We start from the raw sequence: 15,081 nt of genomic DNA, 5'->3' as shown, positions 1-15,081 counted from the left end.
ACGCCACTGCACGCCAGGCCTGGCGGGAGCTTGGCGGGCGCCGGGGACACGAACGAGGCCCCCTCTCGGCCCCTGAGCACACGCTTGCACACGCAGACGCACAGGACACAGGCACGCTAGAGAGTGTCTCGGAACTATTATCAAACTCTGGAATATCGAAACGAGTTGGTCAGAAGATTTTTTTTTCTTTTCCTTTTTTTTTTTTTTTATTTGTTTTTTTTTTTTCTGGGTCCTTCAACACATTTTGGTAGAAACAAAAGAGAATGTTTTTTTTTTTTTTTCCTTAAAAATTTTTTTTCTTGAGCTTATTAAGTTCTCTGGCGCCTCATCTGGCGAGAGGCCCCCCTGGACGTCCAAACGAACTTGACTCTGTGCTTCAAGGTGGGTTTTCACGGTTTGGGTAGCTGTACAGAGGCACCCCAAGATCTCCCTCCCCGCCCCCGCTAGAAAACAAAAATCCATTGTTGTTTGATTCCCTCCCCTCTTTTTTCCCCCCTTCTTTTTTCTTCTTTGTACCTGCTCAGAAAGACCAAAATTAAAAAAAAAAAAAAAATTCTTTGAAGAGGTATCTTCGGCAAAGGGGCGCTTGGCCAGTGCCGGTCGGGCTGGTCCGACGAGCGAGCGCAGAGACCTTGGTCGTGAGATCGTGAGATCGTGAGATCGTGAGCTCCAGGCTGGTGATCCGAAGGCAGGGACGGCGGGCTGCCTGCCCTTGGGAGGGCGCGCGGGGGTTGGGGTCCCCCCAACCCTGTCTGCCCCCCGACGGAAAAGCTAAGGGCTATTGGCCACATGAGTAAGGCTATGACTCGGGGGGCGGGCGGGGGAGGCCAGGGGTCTCTTCTGCGCCGGGAAGGCGGGGCCCTGGGACGAGGGAGAGGGTGGGGGTTCCGGAAGTCGCCGGGACCAGGGACGCTCAGCCGGAGGAGCCCACGGGCCCGCGAGAACCGGGGCCAAAGTCCTGGCGGTGTGCAGGTTGGCCCATGACTCCCCGGGTCCCGCGCCCTGGTCTGACGCGGCAGCCGGAGGTGGGGAGACGCCGGGTGCCCGGCCGGCCTCAGCCCTTCGTGTGTCCCTGCTGAGTGACCCGCCCAGGGATGGAAGGAAGTCAGAAAAGTTTGGTCCCATGATCTATACTCAAAAAATATATATACCGTCTATAGCTCTATATATATATGCATATATATATATAGGAAAAGTTGTGATTTCGTTTGGGGAAGCCACCAAGGTGGCGTGTGGCAGGAAGCGAGGAAATCCCCCAGGAGGGGCTGGTGGACCCCTGGGCCCCCACCTCAGGAGCTCCCCCCTCCCCGCCCCCTTGGGCAGCGGTTCACATTTTGGGGGGGCAAGGGGAGACGGGAGAGGGAGGGAGGGCTGGTGTCCGAGCTCGGTTGGAATTTACGAAAATCTCCTGGACCAGATGAAGCGGGAAACCCTCCTGGGGTGGGACGCCCCTCACCTGGCGGAGAAGGAGGCGCGTTAGGGAGCGCGGAGCGGGCACCCGGCAGCCGGCCTCATCCCGCCCCCCCCCTTGCCCCGGCCGGGCTGGGGTCTGGGGCCCCAAGCCCCTAATCTTTTCAGAGTCAGTTTGGGAGTCTGGAGGCTGACAAACCCAGCTTGGAACAGATTTAGGGTCGCGAAGCCCGTGTCCTCATCTGGCGACTGGGGACAAATACTCCTTTCGTGTCACTCTCCCCTGCTGCCTGCCACAGAAGTCCCAGGAAGGCAGTTTTTCCCTCTGCCCGCCCCCTGTTTCTGTTCATTCGCGGCTGTGTCCCCAAGTGCCGTAAACAGTGGCTAGCGCATAGTAGGTGCTCAGGAAGGAAGTGCTCTCCCAGCATGTTAAAAGCGTGCAGATCGCCTGTGAGTTGGTTTGCAGGTGGCGGGCTCCCAAACCCGGCTGCGGGGTGCAGGACTGTGACTGCACACCCCCAAACCTGGGGGTGCCGGCCCCTAACTGAGCACCTGCTTTGCGCTAAGCGCCAGACGACGGCAATGACGATTTAAAAAGTTAAAAAAACGAAAGGCATTATCAAGAGCTTTCTAGGTGGCGGGTCCGGGGTTCAGCTGGGAAAACATCGTGTCCCCCGTGTGAGTCCCCCCTGCTGCCTCCCAGGGAGGTGACTTCTACGAGCCCATTTCACAGATGAAGCTCGTGGAGACTTGAGGTCAGTGGTCTCCTCACTGGCCCTTTGGGCTCATTCTTCATTCCCCAAAGAAGGCGATTAGTTGCTGATAAAGTCGTTCGCTCTGATGGCAAAACACACTCTTGGGGATTTGTGTGTTTGGGGGATTTTTTTCTGGCATGCCGGTGGGCGGGGCAAAATCTCACTTTCCCACCAACCCTTGGGCGTGAATCACACTAAATAAGGAGCTATGGGAGGGGCCCAACTGGAAGAGGCCTGGACAGGACTTCCGGTCAAGGCACCAAGCCTCCCCCCGCCCCCCAAAAAAACTGCCAACCGCCCCGGCTTCCCCAGCCTCCTTGCCCCAATCCCTCCCTCCCGTCTGCGGCGGTGACTGGGGTGTCTTCGTCCAGCTCTGTCCCCACCACTCCAACCTGGGGGCTCCTTGTGGCTTCTCGCAGCACCCCCCAGCCTGGGGAAGGTTTGCAGGATGGGGAGGGGTGCGGACAAGACGGGGCGCGTGGGGCCGCCTGGCGGCTCACCTGGGCCAAGCCCGCAGCCGGGGGCGGCTGTGGGCGTCAGTAGGGGTGTCCCGGGTCTCGGGGCCGCTTCAGCTGCACCTTCAGCCTCTTCATGCCGATCTGAAAGCCGTTCATGGCCTGGATGGCGGTCTGCGCGCTGGCCGGGTTGTCAAAGCTCACGAAGCCTGCGGAGACCGGGGTGGACCCGCCATGGTGGGCGCCGTGGGCGTCCTCTCGGCTCGCTCCAGTGCTGCGGCCCTGGCTCCCGGCGCACGGGGTCCTGGGGGTGGGGGGGTGCGCTCGCAGGGCCAGACGGGAGACGGGCTGGGGGAGGTGGCAGGGCTTGCCAGAGGACACGCAGCAGCCCCGGCCTGGTCTGACACCCCTGGACTTGCATGCCTCTGGGGGTGGGGCGCTCACTCCTTACCTGGGGTCTGCTCTGCTGAGGCTTCCCATCCAGAGTGGGGGACAGGTAGGCCTTCTGGGGGTCCTGGGAGGGCCACGTTCTCCCTCTCTCTCCCCAGGACGTCAGCCTCCTGAGACCTCTATCCATCTGGGGTCTTAGCTGTCCCTCTGTCTCTCTGCGTGTGTGTGTGTGTGTGTGTGTCTTTGTCTCTTCTCTCTGTCCCTCCTTCTCTACCTCTTCTCTCTCTCGCCTTCTCACCTTCCCTCCCTCTCTCTTCTATCCGTTTCTCTTTCCCCAGTCTTCCCTAAGACCATCAGAAACACTTAAGCTTCCCCCTCCTTAAACTGCCACCGGCCCAAACTCCCTCCACCTGCCACCTGGAGCGCACCTGGCCCTCCCCCTCCCCCTCACCTCTTGGTCCTCACAGGCTTCACAGGGCAGGTGTGGAGGCCATAAGGGCCAGGGGTCCTCCAGGGGGAGGGGACCACATGTGCAATCATTTGGAGGTGGGGACACCAGGGCTCTGTGTGAGAGGCCAAGTGGGGGGTCAGGGTTGAGGAGTCTTGCGGAGGCCCATGGGGAGCGATGGGGGAATTCAGAGCTATTATCTCCTTCCCCCCATTATAAAGATGAGCAAACTGAGAGGCTCAGAGAAGGCATGTGACCCCCGATTGTTGGAAGTGATTGGGTAGGCTTTCCCCCAGAAATTTCCTCTTCCTCCTGGGGCCAGGATACACAACAGGGGGCCTAGGCACTGCTGGGGTCCCTTACTTGCTGTGTGACCTCTAGTGCGTCACTAGACCACCCTATGTCTCTCTTTCCTCCCTCAGTAAATTGGGACAATCCTTGCCTTTTTATGGCTGGATACTGAGTAATACAGGAAACAAAAAATAGTCGAGTTGGGCAGGGAGGGGTTGACAGTCCAGATTTTGGAATCGAACAGACTGGTTCTAATCCAGGTTCTGCCCCTCTGCTGCTGTGTGGCTTTGAACAGGTGGCACTGCCTCTCTGAGCCCTAATTTCCTGTTTCTAGGGACAAGGAAGTCCATGTCGTGGCCCACGAGGCCCTGCACAACCTGCCTCTCCCCTCCCTGCCCTCGCCTCCTCCCTCTGCCCCTCACTCTGTTCCACCACACGGCCTTCTCCTCGCTGTTCCTGCAACGCACATAATCCAGCCCCAGGCCCTTTGTACATGCCGTTCCCGCCGCCTGGAACACTCATCCCCCGGGTTTCCCCACGCTGGCTCCTCATCGGTCACGCCTGCTTTTCTTCATACCATCTATAGCTCCCTGGTCTGTATCTGACATTTGTTTATTTTCATCTCCTCCCCCTAAACCTGTGCTTTCCGATTCCGATGCCACTGGCTATGGTGCTTATTTAAATTTAAATTCATTGAAAATTAAATACAAATTAAAATTCAGGCCTTCGGTCTCACTGGGCACATTTCAAGTGGGGCCGATGGCTCGGAGCCCGGATGTGGAGCACCTCCATCATCTGTCGGGCGGTATAGTAAGATCTTTCTGAGGGCAGGAGTTTGTCGGCTTCCTTCACAGCTCTGTGCCCGGCACACAGCAGGGGCACACTATATCTCTTTGTTGAATGAATGAATGAATGAATGAATGAGCTTTAGAAAGAATGTGTGGCAAGTGCCTGGCACACAGTAGATGCTTAATAAGTGCTCAGTCTGATTATGAATGTGATTCTATTTTTTTTTTAATGTGATTCTTTGGACCAGGCCTGTCTCATGGCTGACCACCCCCTCTCGTCCTCCCCATTCCAGGCCTAGGGGCGTGGGTTGGACAGGGTCCAGCAGGAAGGGCGCCCACAGCAGGTACTCACCAAAACACTTGCTCTGGTTGGTGGCCCGATCCATAAACACCTTGGAGGAGATGATATTGCCGAAGGGCAGGAACATCTGCGTCAGCTCCGTGTCTCCAAACTCCTGGGGGAGGTGGTAGATAAACAGGTTACAGCCTTCGGGACCTGCAGGTGGGGGAGAGAAAGAGGTAAAGCCCCCAAGGAGGGGAGGTGGACCCCCCCGGGGGGAGGGGCACGGGTCCAGAGCCCACATCTGGCTTCTCCAGCTGTCAGGAGAGGGGTGCCCCATGACACCCAGAAAGGAGTATGGAAATGGGGTGGGGGGTGGGCACACAGACACTTCCAAACATCTGACGATCCTCAGGCCCCAAATAATTTATGAAATTCAAATGATTCCTGCCTCTCCCCGCAAACAAAGATAAATCCCAAGCAACCCCAAACTCCTGGAAAATCCCTAAGCTTCAAACTCCAGATCACTTACATAAATCAGGCAAACTGGGTGTGAGGTATATGGGAGCTCTGATCTATCTTTGCAATAATTCTGTAAGTCTAAAACGGCTTCTAAATTAAAATGTCCGTTGTTTTTTAAAGTCCGACGCTCATAGAACAAAACAACAAATAATTCTCTGGTTCCAAACCCCAAATATCCAGATATATTTTCCAAAAACCTTGGATAATTCTAACTTTAGATAATTTTCAAAACTCAGATGATGCAAAAATAAAATCAAGTAAAATAAAAAGAATTCTCCAGTCACGAACCCCAGATATCCTGAAACTACAGATAATTTTTAAATGGTAGAATATACCGAGAAATTAAAAAAACAAAACAAACAAACACAGATAATCCTTGAAATCATCCCCTCCTCATATAATCTCCAGTGCATGGCTCATATACAAACTATAAATGATAATCATTTAAAAACCTTGATTACCTGAAGCTACGAACAGTTCCCAAATCTTCTCCCACGCTCCCTAAAGCGAAAGTCACCGTCCAACCACCCAGAACTCCCCCCACCCTCGCCATGAGAATTCCCCACCTGAGAAAATGCAAAATTCAAGATCACACAACTATACCCACCCGGTAACTTCCTTATTAGAACCTCAGTTCTACTTCCCACCTGCAGGTCCCGAAGGCTTGTTTTTAAAATGCAAGTTGTGTTCCAACGTGATCGATATGTTACGGAACAATTTTGAGCGTAACGCAAATTTTGTGTTTGCTGGTGGGCTGTCTCGTCTCCAAGAAGCACAAGGTGAATGCGGAAAACCGCACCCGGCCGAAGCAAGCTTCGTAAAACAAAACGCGCAAGCGCAAGCACACAGACACCTACCGACCTCCTCCGTTTCCCAAGTGTGTTAGGAGCCACACCTGTCCCCATCTGACTTCAGACGACCTCTTTCCACTATTTCACAGTAACTCACATGCTGCAACCCTTCCGATGAAACTTCCACATGCAAATTTCAGGTCTCCTCCATGATAAAATGCCGTATTTTTTGTAGTATCCATGTTATTTCTTAGTCATCTAACATTCATAAAACTGTGCTGCCGTTTTTATTAGGATCCTACCTTTTTTTTTTTTTTTTGACTTGTTTGTGGGCTTCCTTTGCCTTGGGGTGATCTGGGGCTTTTCTGGTTGGTCACCTCTCCCCAGCCCCCCAGTCCCATCCCCACTAGATGGATTAAAGAGAGGAAGAGACTCCCCCGGTGCTGGGCGCCCACTGTGTATCAGGAACAGCCACTGCTTATTTTCCAGTAACACCTGTTGGCACGGATGGTCGCCCGTGTTGCAGACCAGGAAACTGAGGCACGAGGTAGTGAGGTGCCTTCCTCATGTCACAAGTCAGAACTGGGTGGACCTGAACCCCGGTTGTCCGACTCCAGAGTCGAACTCCTTCCCTCCCTCGCCTTCACTGGGGAGGCCTCAGTTTACCGGAAATTCCTCATCGCTCCGCCCGCAACCTCAAAACGAGTGTCCTCTCCAAAAATTTAGAGAAATCATCCCGTTTTGGAGAGGATATCTCTATGCCTACGGGATCAAAGCATGGTTCCCACTTTCCAGAGGAGACTGAGGCTCAGACAGGGAGATTCAGCTGCTCCCCAAACACGCAGGGGCAGCGTCAGGACTTGAACCCAGGCCTGCCTGGCCCCCCGCCGCGAACGTAGAGACCCCCAGAGGCCGGGCCGAGTGGGGGCCCGGGAGGTGGAGGGGGCGGTTAGAGGGCGGGGCTGGCGCCCAGGGGAGTCGCGGCCCCCTCACCTTCTCGCTGCTGCTGCTGCAGGAGGGGCGGCGGCTGGGGGACGCTGTGCGCGATGGGCGTGATGGCCGCGGTGGGGTACATGGCTGCAGAGACCGGGAGCGGAGGCGGGTGTGAGGCCGCGGGGGGCGGGGAGCGCTCCCCGAGTGGGGCGGGGCTAAGACGTAAGGGGGCGGGGCTGCCGGGGCGGCCCCGATTATGTGGGCGGGGCCAACGCCGGTCTGGGGGGAGGGGCGTGGCCACGGTGCGGGCAGGGCGACAGGGAGGCGTGGGGCGGGGCCAGGACTCGGGGGCGGGGTCTCGAGTTCGGGGTGAGGCCACGGCAGGTCTCACGAGCCAGAGAAGGGTTGGGGTGTTGGCGAAGGCGGGGAAGGATGTCAGGGCAGGACCAAAGGTGGGCTCTGATGGCGGGAATGGACGCCGAAGCAGGGCGGGAGAGGTAGAACTGGGTCAGGGCCAGAAGTAGGAGGCGTGGCCGGCAGAGAAGGCCGAGGGCCGAGCCCTGGGGGCGGGGCTCCTTTAGGGGCGGGGCCGCACGGGGGTGGGAGGACGAGATACCGGCCCGCATCCTCCTTACCTGTGTACTGCTGGACTCCGGAGAAGGCGGGATGCAGGGTCTCGGCCACGGTCGGGCTCTGAGCTGCGGGCAGACGGAGGGGCTAAGTGGGGCGGCAGAAGCCTGCCATCCACCGCCTCCGACCTTAAGTTCCGGAAGGGGAGCAAGGAACACCGCCCCAGCTTCACCTCTTCGTAAACATTTTGCAAGGATGACTCCCGTGTTACAGGTGGGGAAACTGAGGCTCAGAGAGGTGAAGTAACTGGCACAGGGCCATTCATTCAGATAGGAAATGGCAGAAGCCTTACTGGAATTCAGGTTTCTTGGACTTTTAGAGAGTGGTCAGAACATCACTCCCATCTCTGTCTCCCGACCTGGTCCCCTCCCTTTTTCCGTTTATTCTCTAGATTCTCCAGGACTCCAGGATTCTGCTCCAGACCCTCACCCACCCTCATGCATTCACCTCTCTCACTCGGGGAGGGGAGAAGTTGTCCAGGCCACCAGAACTGGTGAGTCTGGGGAAAAAATCAGCCAAAAGATTCTGCTCGTATAGAGAGAGGTAGCCAGAGGATGGAAAGGTGTTGGGGGGCGCGACTGTAAACGGGTCACATGATCGAACTGCTCTGTAGAGCTAGAACAGATCTGCATCTTGATTGTGCTGGTGATTACAAGAATCTATACCTGCGATAAAATGGCATACAACCACACACACATACACGATGCATGTAAAAAGCAGGGGAAATCTGAATAAGCGCTCCTCCTGTAGTTGAGTTCATCGTTCGGTACCGATGTCAGTTTCCCGGTTTTCACAATGGTTATGTAAGAGGTTAGCATCAGGGGAAGCTGGGTGAGGGGTACACGGAACTTCTCTGTATTATTTTGGCAACTCCCCATGAGCCTCCAATCATTTCAAAATAAAAATAAAAGTAAATTCTCCTCGATGGTGGAAACACAGATGACTTACTTCACATCAGTGAGGTGTTGGAAGATGTTTGCCTTGAAATCATAGTATAGGGTAGAGAAAGACGGTACCTCTGCTTCATGAGGGCAAGGCCCAGCCCACATCAGTGTGCAGTCAATACTGAGTGAGCGAATGAATGACTGAATACAGGTACTGGTATCTTCCCAAATAGTAATTAAAATAATTAAGGCCGATGGTGCTATTCTTGGTAGTAGGGGACGTGTTACTTGGTAGTAGGGGATGTGGGCGGGGCCAACGCCGGTCTGGGGGAGGGGGCGTGGCCACGGTGCGGGCAGGGCGACAGGGAGGCGTTGGGCGGGGCCAGGACTCGGGGGCGGGGTCTCACAATTTACATACTGCATTTTACATACTGACTTCATAGTCAATGCAGCCTCATGAGATGAGTGATGTTATTCGCCCTGTTTCCCGGATGAGCAAACTAAAGCTCAGAGACTTAAAGAAGCCACCAGTGCCACCGAAGCCAAATATGGACCCAGAAACATCTGGGTGCAGAGTTTCTACGTTTACCCTCCTTCTCTGTACCCACTGCTCACATTTGTTCAGCGGAGACGCCCTTTGTTCTGCCCCTCTGTTCCCTGGGCACAAAGGCACAGGAAATCATGCTTGTCCCAGAGACACCATCCCTGCCCCCTGCCACTGTCCTTAGCACCAGGGACCACCCAAATTACCTGGGTAGGGCACGAGGCCATTGGCATATACAGTTTCTAGGGCGGGGTGCCCGCCAGGGAAGGGCACGACACCTGCAAAGCCGTTGGTGATGGGAGCCACGAGGCCGGGCACGGCGGCAGTGCTGAGCAGTGGGGGCGAGTGCAGCCCTGCAGAGAAGAGCGTCAAGGGGAGCCTGTGCCCGGCCCCAGCCCTGCCCACCTACCCTTGGGCCCCTGGCGGGCTCTCACCAGAGGCAGGGGCGATGGGTGTGGCAGGCAGCCCATTAAGGCTGACGGCGCCGATCTGCTGGATGTGGCAGGGTGAGAAGGCCACGCCGGGGCTCAGGTAGCTGCCCGAGGTGGACAGGACCGTTGTCTGCTGCTGCATGAGCTGGGGGTGGAGAGGGAGTCAGCATGCAGTCAGTGTGGCACCTGCCCTGAGATCATAGCTCATGGGGGCAGGCCTAGTCCTCCAGTGACTAGGTGTGGGTCAGGCTGGATATCTTGGTTCGGGCCAGGGTCAGGGCTCAGTCAGGGATTGGGGTTTAGCTTGGGATCAAGGCTCAGTATAGGATCAGGGTTCAGCCTTGGGATCAGGGCTCAGCCAGGAATCAGGACTCAGCCTTGGGGTCAAGACTCCGTCTCGGATCTGGGCTCAGCCTGGAATTAGGGCTCAGTCTGGGTCCATTTAGGAATTAAAGCTCACCCAGGGACCAGGGCTCAGCCAGGAATTTGATCTTGGCCTGGGATCAGGGATCAGCCAACACCGAATTCAGCCAAGATTGGGACTTAGTGTGGGGTCATCCTGGATTTAGAGGCTCGCTCTGGGTTTGGTCTTGGTTCGGGGTTGAGGCTCGGCCTGGATTTGGGGGCTGAGCATGGGGTCATGTCAGTTTGGAGTTAGGGTTTAGCTTGGGCTCAGGACTCTGTTTATGGCTGGAGGCTCAGTTATGGTCAGGATAGGACCCTGAGTCAGAGAGGTTGGGGAAGAGACAGAAAGATGGGCAGAGAGGCAGATCCCCTTAACAGAGACTACATGAAGAAAGACTGAGCCAGCCCCCCAGAGTGGTCTCGGGAGCCCCACGGGAGACAGAAGCATGTCTGCTGGGGTCACTCACAGCCTGAGCGTAGGCACTATAAGGGCTGAAGGGCAGGGTGAGGGATGGCGTCAGGATGCCCAGCTGGCCCACCATCTGCTGCATGCGCCGTAGTGTTCGCTCCTTGTCCGTGTCGGCAAACTTGACCACCAGGCTGGAGGAGGCACCCTGCAGGGGCAGCCACAAGCAGGAAGGGAAAAAAAGGAGGGGGGTATCCAGGACTGGGGTCCCCAGAACTACACCAGTGCAGGCCCTTGGATGAGGGGTGGAGACAGCAGCAGCTGTCCGCCACCCCTAGCTGCAGACCTCAGGCGCTAAAGCGAGACAGCCTGGAGATCAGAGTCCCGGATCTCGCACTTGACCGTGCAGCCGTCCCTGCACACAGGTGGGGCATCCGGGCCCTGGGGGCTGTGTCTGGGGTGCAAGGGAGGACCTATCAGCCACACTCTCAAACACAGGAGGAGAATCCAACTCCTAAAGAACAATGGAGGCCCCAGGTGAAGAACCCTATAAGTGTCACCCACACCTGAGAACAGGTGAGAATCCAGCCACCAGAGAGGCTGACATGCCCCCTTTGATGGAGCGCTCACTCCCTGCCAGCTCCATCACTGGACGGCTGTGAGCAGGAGGAAGCCTGACCTGCGGCTGAGCTGAGTCCTGCTCTTCCGGGGACTAAACCTGACACCTGCTCTTCTGGGACCGCCCTGTGCTTTATACCACTTTCAAGAACAACTGAGAGAAGAGTTGGTCCTCTAAGGCTCATCTTCCAGAGCAGTTTGCACATTTATGTACAGGGATGGTGGCTCCAGGAGCCCCTTCCCGGGGGGCAGGGCCACTCCCAATGCCTGGCTGGTCCTCCCCAGCCTCACGCAGCTGCTGACCCACAAGGTCTTGGCTCTAGTCCTGCCCCTGCCCACCTCCCACTCCGGCCCCAAAGGGACATTTCTAACAGACCCGGCCCTTTCCCACCCCTGTCGAAACCCTCTGTGGCTCCCTTCCACCCTAGGAGGAACCCCTGCACCTTGGCCTTGAACCACAGGCCCCTCCAGCCATCCTCCCCTGTTCCTCTGCAGCCGCCGGTCCCCTCCCCACCTTTGACCTTGTCACTCTCCATGTCTTCCTGTCCCCTGCTGGCCTCGGCAAATCCCACCCACCCTCAGGTCTCACTTATCCTGAGAGACTCTCCTGTACACTTACACACATTCACACGTTTGCACTCACCGCGCAGGCTCACACACTTGCACGCATGCATTCATACATTCTCATGCACAAAATCACACACATACACACATAAGCACATACAGTTACTATGCACACATAATCACATACCCGTACTCGCACGCGCTCATCCACACACATATGCACTTATCCTCACACACACGGACACAGATGTGCGCACCTGTTCGCCACAGCCCCCAGGCATGTACACATTACATAGGCACCGGCTCCCATGCACATTTAACCATGCACACTCACGTACACACCTCGTGAGCACACGGGTGCTCGCGTAACCCTCACCTACTAATAATCGCACACTCACACCGGCATGCGCACACCCACCTGCGCTCTCACACACACGTGCACACACATGCAGCCACACACTTGCACGCTCGCACATTCACTCACACACATCCGCCCACCAGCAGGGATCTGCCCTCTGCCTCCACCTGTGCCCTCTCTGAAGAAGGGCTGAGCGCCACCGAGTGGCTGGAACGGCAGGGACAGACCCCTCTTCCGTTTCCCACGCGCCCCCCCACCCCCCGCTCCGCCGCCATGGCCTGCGCAGCCCCTGCTCACCGGCATGGTCTGGCTGCCGTGCAGGGCGTGGATGGCCGCTTGAGCCTCCGTGTGGGAGGAGAACTTCACGAAGGCACAGCCTGCTCCAGGAGAAAGAGAACAGGTGAGAGGCCACGGGGTCTTTCTGGGCAGGAGATGCCACAGGAGAGGGAGCTGGGAGCCCTGGGCAGCCGGTCAGCATCAGACACAGGCGGCCAGAAAGCCAGACAGTCAGACAGTCGGCCAGCCATTCCATCAGGAAGCTAGCCAGCCAGATAGCACACAATCAAGGGCAGGGGACAGGCTTAGAGAACACCCACCAGCCACCAACACCACAAGATCCAGAGTTGTAGTCGGATGTGCAGAAGTAAAATGAGAAACGGTCAGGCAGAGACACAGAGAGATACAGTCCTGTGGACATACTCGGGCAGAGATACACTCAGACCCGGACAGATACGCCCAGGTGACCAGACTTGGAGAAATGGGGATAAAGTCTCCAGACAAGGGCAGACCCAGTGGGCCAGTCACACACAGAATCAGGTGGGCAGCCAGCCAGAGACCATCACACACATGAAGACCCAGACAGAAAGAGTCACCTGGACACTCAGGCAGAAAGAGTCAGACCAAGAGGCGCAGGAGGAGTGATACTCAACCCTAGCCACATACAGTCACGTGGGCAGACAGGCAAACAAGTCTCGGGAGGTCAGTAAACAATCATTCCTAGAAAGTACAGCCATTCGGGAGAGCTGGAATAGGTAGGATCAGGCCGTAAGACAGCCCACAGGACACAGGCAAAGCCAGGCGGAATAGTTCCGCGGATGGTCAGGTAGAGGCAGGCAATCCCAGGCGGACATGGGCACAGAGGCAGGACCTGTGAGGCCCCACATCCTTCGCCCGCGCCCGCCCCCTTGTCTCAGGCCCCGCCCCTGCAGTGCCCCGCCCCCGCTCCAGGACCCGGCCCCGCCCCCTTCGGCCCGGCCCCGCCCCCAGAGCCAGCCACGACCCTGACCTTTGCTGCTGCCATCTGGCCCCCGGAGCACCGTGCACTCGTCGATGACCCCAAAGGGCTGGAACAGCCGCAGCACGTCCTCCTCCGACTGCTGCTTGTTCAGCATCCCCACAAACAGCTTCCGGTCCCCTGTGGGCGGAGACACCACCTCAGCCGAGTCCAGGCCTGCGGGTCTCCAGGAATTCCTCAGCTGGGCCCGTTCTGCGCCTGCGAGGGAGGTGACACCCACGCGCTTTCCCTGCCCTGGGTCTCTCCACCCTCCCACGTCCCTGCAAGGTCCCATGTTCACGCCTTTCCTCACGCAGTGACCCCCACCTCCACCACCATGTCTGGAATGTCCTCCCTTTGATCCTCCGGGGCCTCTACTCCACTGCTCCCACCCACCCGGCAAAGCCAGCTTCTCCCTGCTGGGCCTCAGAGAGCCACGCACAGTACCAGGGTTAGGAACTGCCTGGCCTGGCCTAGGTCCCTGTCTGTCTGTCAGCCATCTAGATTTTCCAGGATGGGGTGAGAGCTGATGGCCTCTGCATCCTCACCGTGCCTGGAAGAGTTCCCCCGCCCAGCCTCGCTGTTCAGTGAGTAAGGGCGCCTGGGAAGCCCGCACTCCCTGTCCGGTGGGGTTGGGGTGGGTGCCTAGTCGATGCCCAAGTCTAAGGCCAGGAGTCAGTCCTGGCTAACCTCGCCTATGTCAGGCACCAGGGCCCTGCCCCCTCGATAACCACACTGCTCCCCTGTAATCAGGACCACGGCAGCTTCCTCTCTGGGTGATGGTGAGCTGGGTTACTATGGAGACCCTTTCTCCGGCAGCTGTCACTCATAGGGGTGGGAGGGAGGGAGAGACACAGCCGGGAGAGACTGAGAGTCAAGGAGAGAGAGACAGGGAGAGGCTGAGAGAGAAGGAGACAGACAGAGAGAGACTCAGAGGCGCAGAGAGACAGGAGGGAAAAAGGAAAGAGAAACAGCAATCCGGAGGGAGAGGGAGGAAGAGATGGAGAAACGCAGACCCCACCTCTGAATTGCTGACCACAATGGCAGCCAGGTTAGAGAGTTTGGAAACGGGCTCCCAGCCCGATGGCCTTTACTAGGCTCCTACCCATGCACGAGGGGCCTTTCGGCCCTGCCCTCCACACCACCCCCAGGGCTGGCTGCTCTCCCTCGGCCCTCAATCCACCTGCGATGGGGAGGGGGGCATGAAAATCCCCAAGAATGACGATCCTTGGGTCCCATTGAGCACAGCCAAGCACCCCCCCATAGGCAAGCCCCCAGCACGCAGTGCAGTCCCACGCAGACTGCCAGGCCCCCAGCCCGCGTGCCCACATGTCCAGCCTGTTAGAGTCAAGCTTAGGAGCTCAAACGCAAACACCCGCGCAGGGGCTGGGCACGCAGCACGCACGCACGCACGCAGCGCGCACGCATGCCCACGGCCCCAGCCGCACAAACACGCATGCACGCGGCACATACTTGCACACACCCGCACGCGGGCATGACCAGGTGTGCGTGGTCACATATATACACCTGGATGCACTTGTCCAGGTGCGGACACGTGCACACGCCGGAAATCAATCCGCAGCCCTTTCAGGACCCCATCCCCTCTGCGTCTGGAGACCCCACTTCTGCACCCTGAGAGCAGTGAGGCATTTCGAGCTCCAGGGGAAGCAGCTGGCCCTGGCCTGGGACTCTGTGGCTGGGAAGAGAGGACACCACCGCCCTGCTCTCCCGTCCCCTCCCCTGGGGCGTCGGAGCAGGCAGGTGACTGCTGCAGGCTTTTGCGCAGGGGTGTCCCTCCTTCCCTGGTTCTCAGCCAACCCCCAGCCCAGAGGCCACGGAGAGATGACAACTACCTCCGCGGCTTTCGCTGTCCGCAGGCTTCACCTGGATTGGCCGCGCCATCTG

General features: G+C 57.6%; 1 protein-coding gene across 1 annotated transcript in view; it reads right to left on the bottom strand.

Annotated features, from left to right (window-relative positions):
* Positions 1 to 521: 521 nt before the first annotated feature.
* The window catches only part of CELF5 (CUGBP Elav-like family member 5), a 42,855-nt gene continuing 28,295 nt past the window's right edge, over positions 522 to 15,081 (bottom strand). The window contains exons 3-13 of the mRNA XM_023538101.1: positions 15,030 to 15,078; positions 13,189 to 13,317; positions 12,201 to 12,280; positions 10,425 to 10,571; positions 9,556 to 9,697; positions 9,328 to 9,474; positions 7,699 to 7,761; positions 7,124 to 7,207; positions 4,890 to 5,033; positions 2,666 to 2,829; positions 522 to 1,456 (exon numbers count right to left, since the gene is read on the bottom strand). Of these exons, the coding sequence (XP_023393869.1) occupies positions 2,702 to 2,829; positions 4,890 to 5,033; positions 7,124 to 7,207; positions 7,699 to 7,761; positions 9,328 to 9,474; positions 9,556 to 9,697; positions 10,425 to 10,571; positions 12,201 to 12,280; positions 13,189 to 13,317; positions 15,030 to 15,078 (1,113 nt within the window). The 3' untranslated portion in view covers positions 522 to 1,456; positions 2,666 to 2,701. The remainder of the gene's footprint in view (positions 1,457 to 2,665; positions 2,830 to 4,889; positions 5,034 to 7,123; positions 7,208 to 7,698; positions 7,762 to 9,327; positions 9,475 to 9,555; positions 9,698 to 10,424; positions 10,572 to 12,200; positions 12,281 to 13,188; positions 13,318 to 15,029; positions 15,079 to 15,081) is intronic.

This window comes from Pteropus vampyrus, unplaced genomic scaffold (assembly GCF_000151845.1).
Source record: "Pteropus vampyrus isolate Shadow unplaced genomic scaffold, Pvam_2.0 Scaffold212, whole genome shotgun sequence".
NCBI classification, from domain to species: Eukaryota; Metazoa; Chordata; class Mammalia; order Chiroptera; family Pteropodidae; genus Pteropus; species Pteropus vampyrus.
The sequence above is the reverse complement of the archived record's forward strand: the minus strand, read 5'-3'. Positions and strand labels throughout refer to the sequence as shown.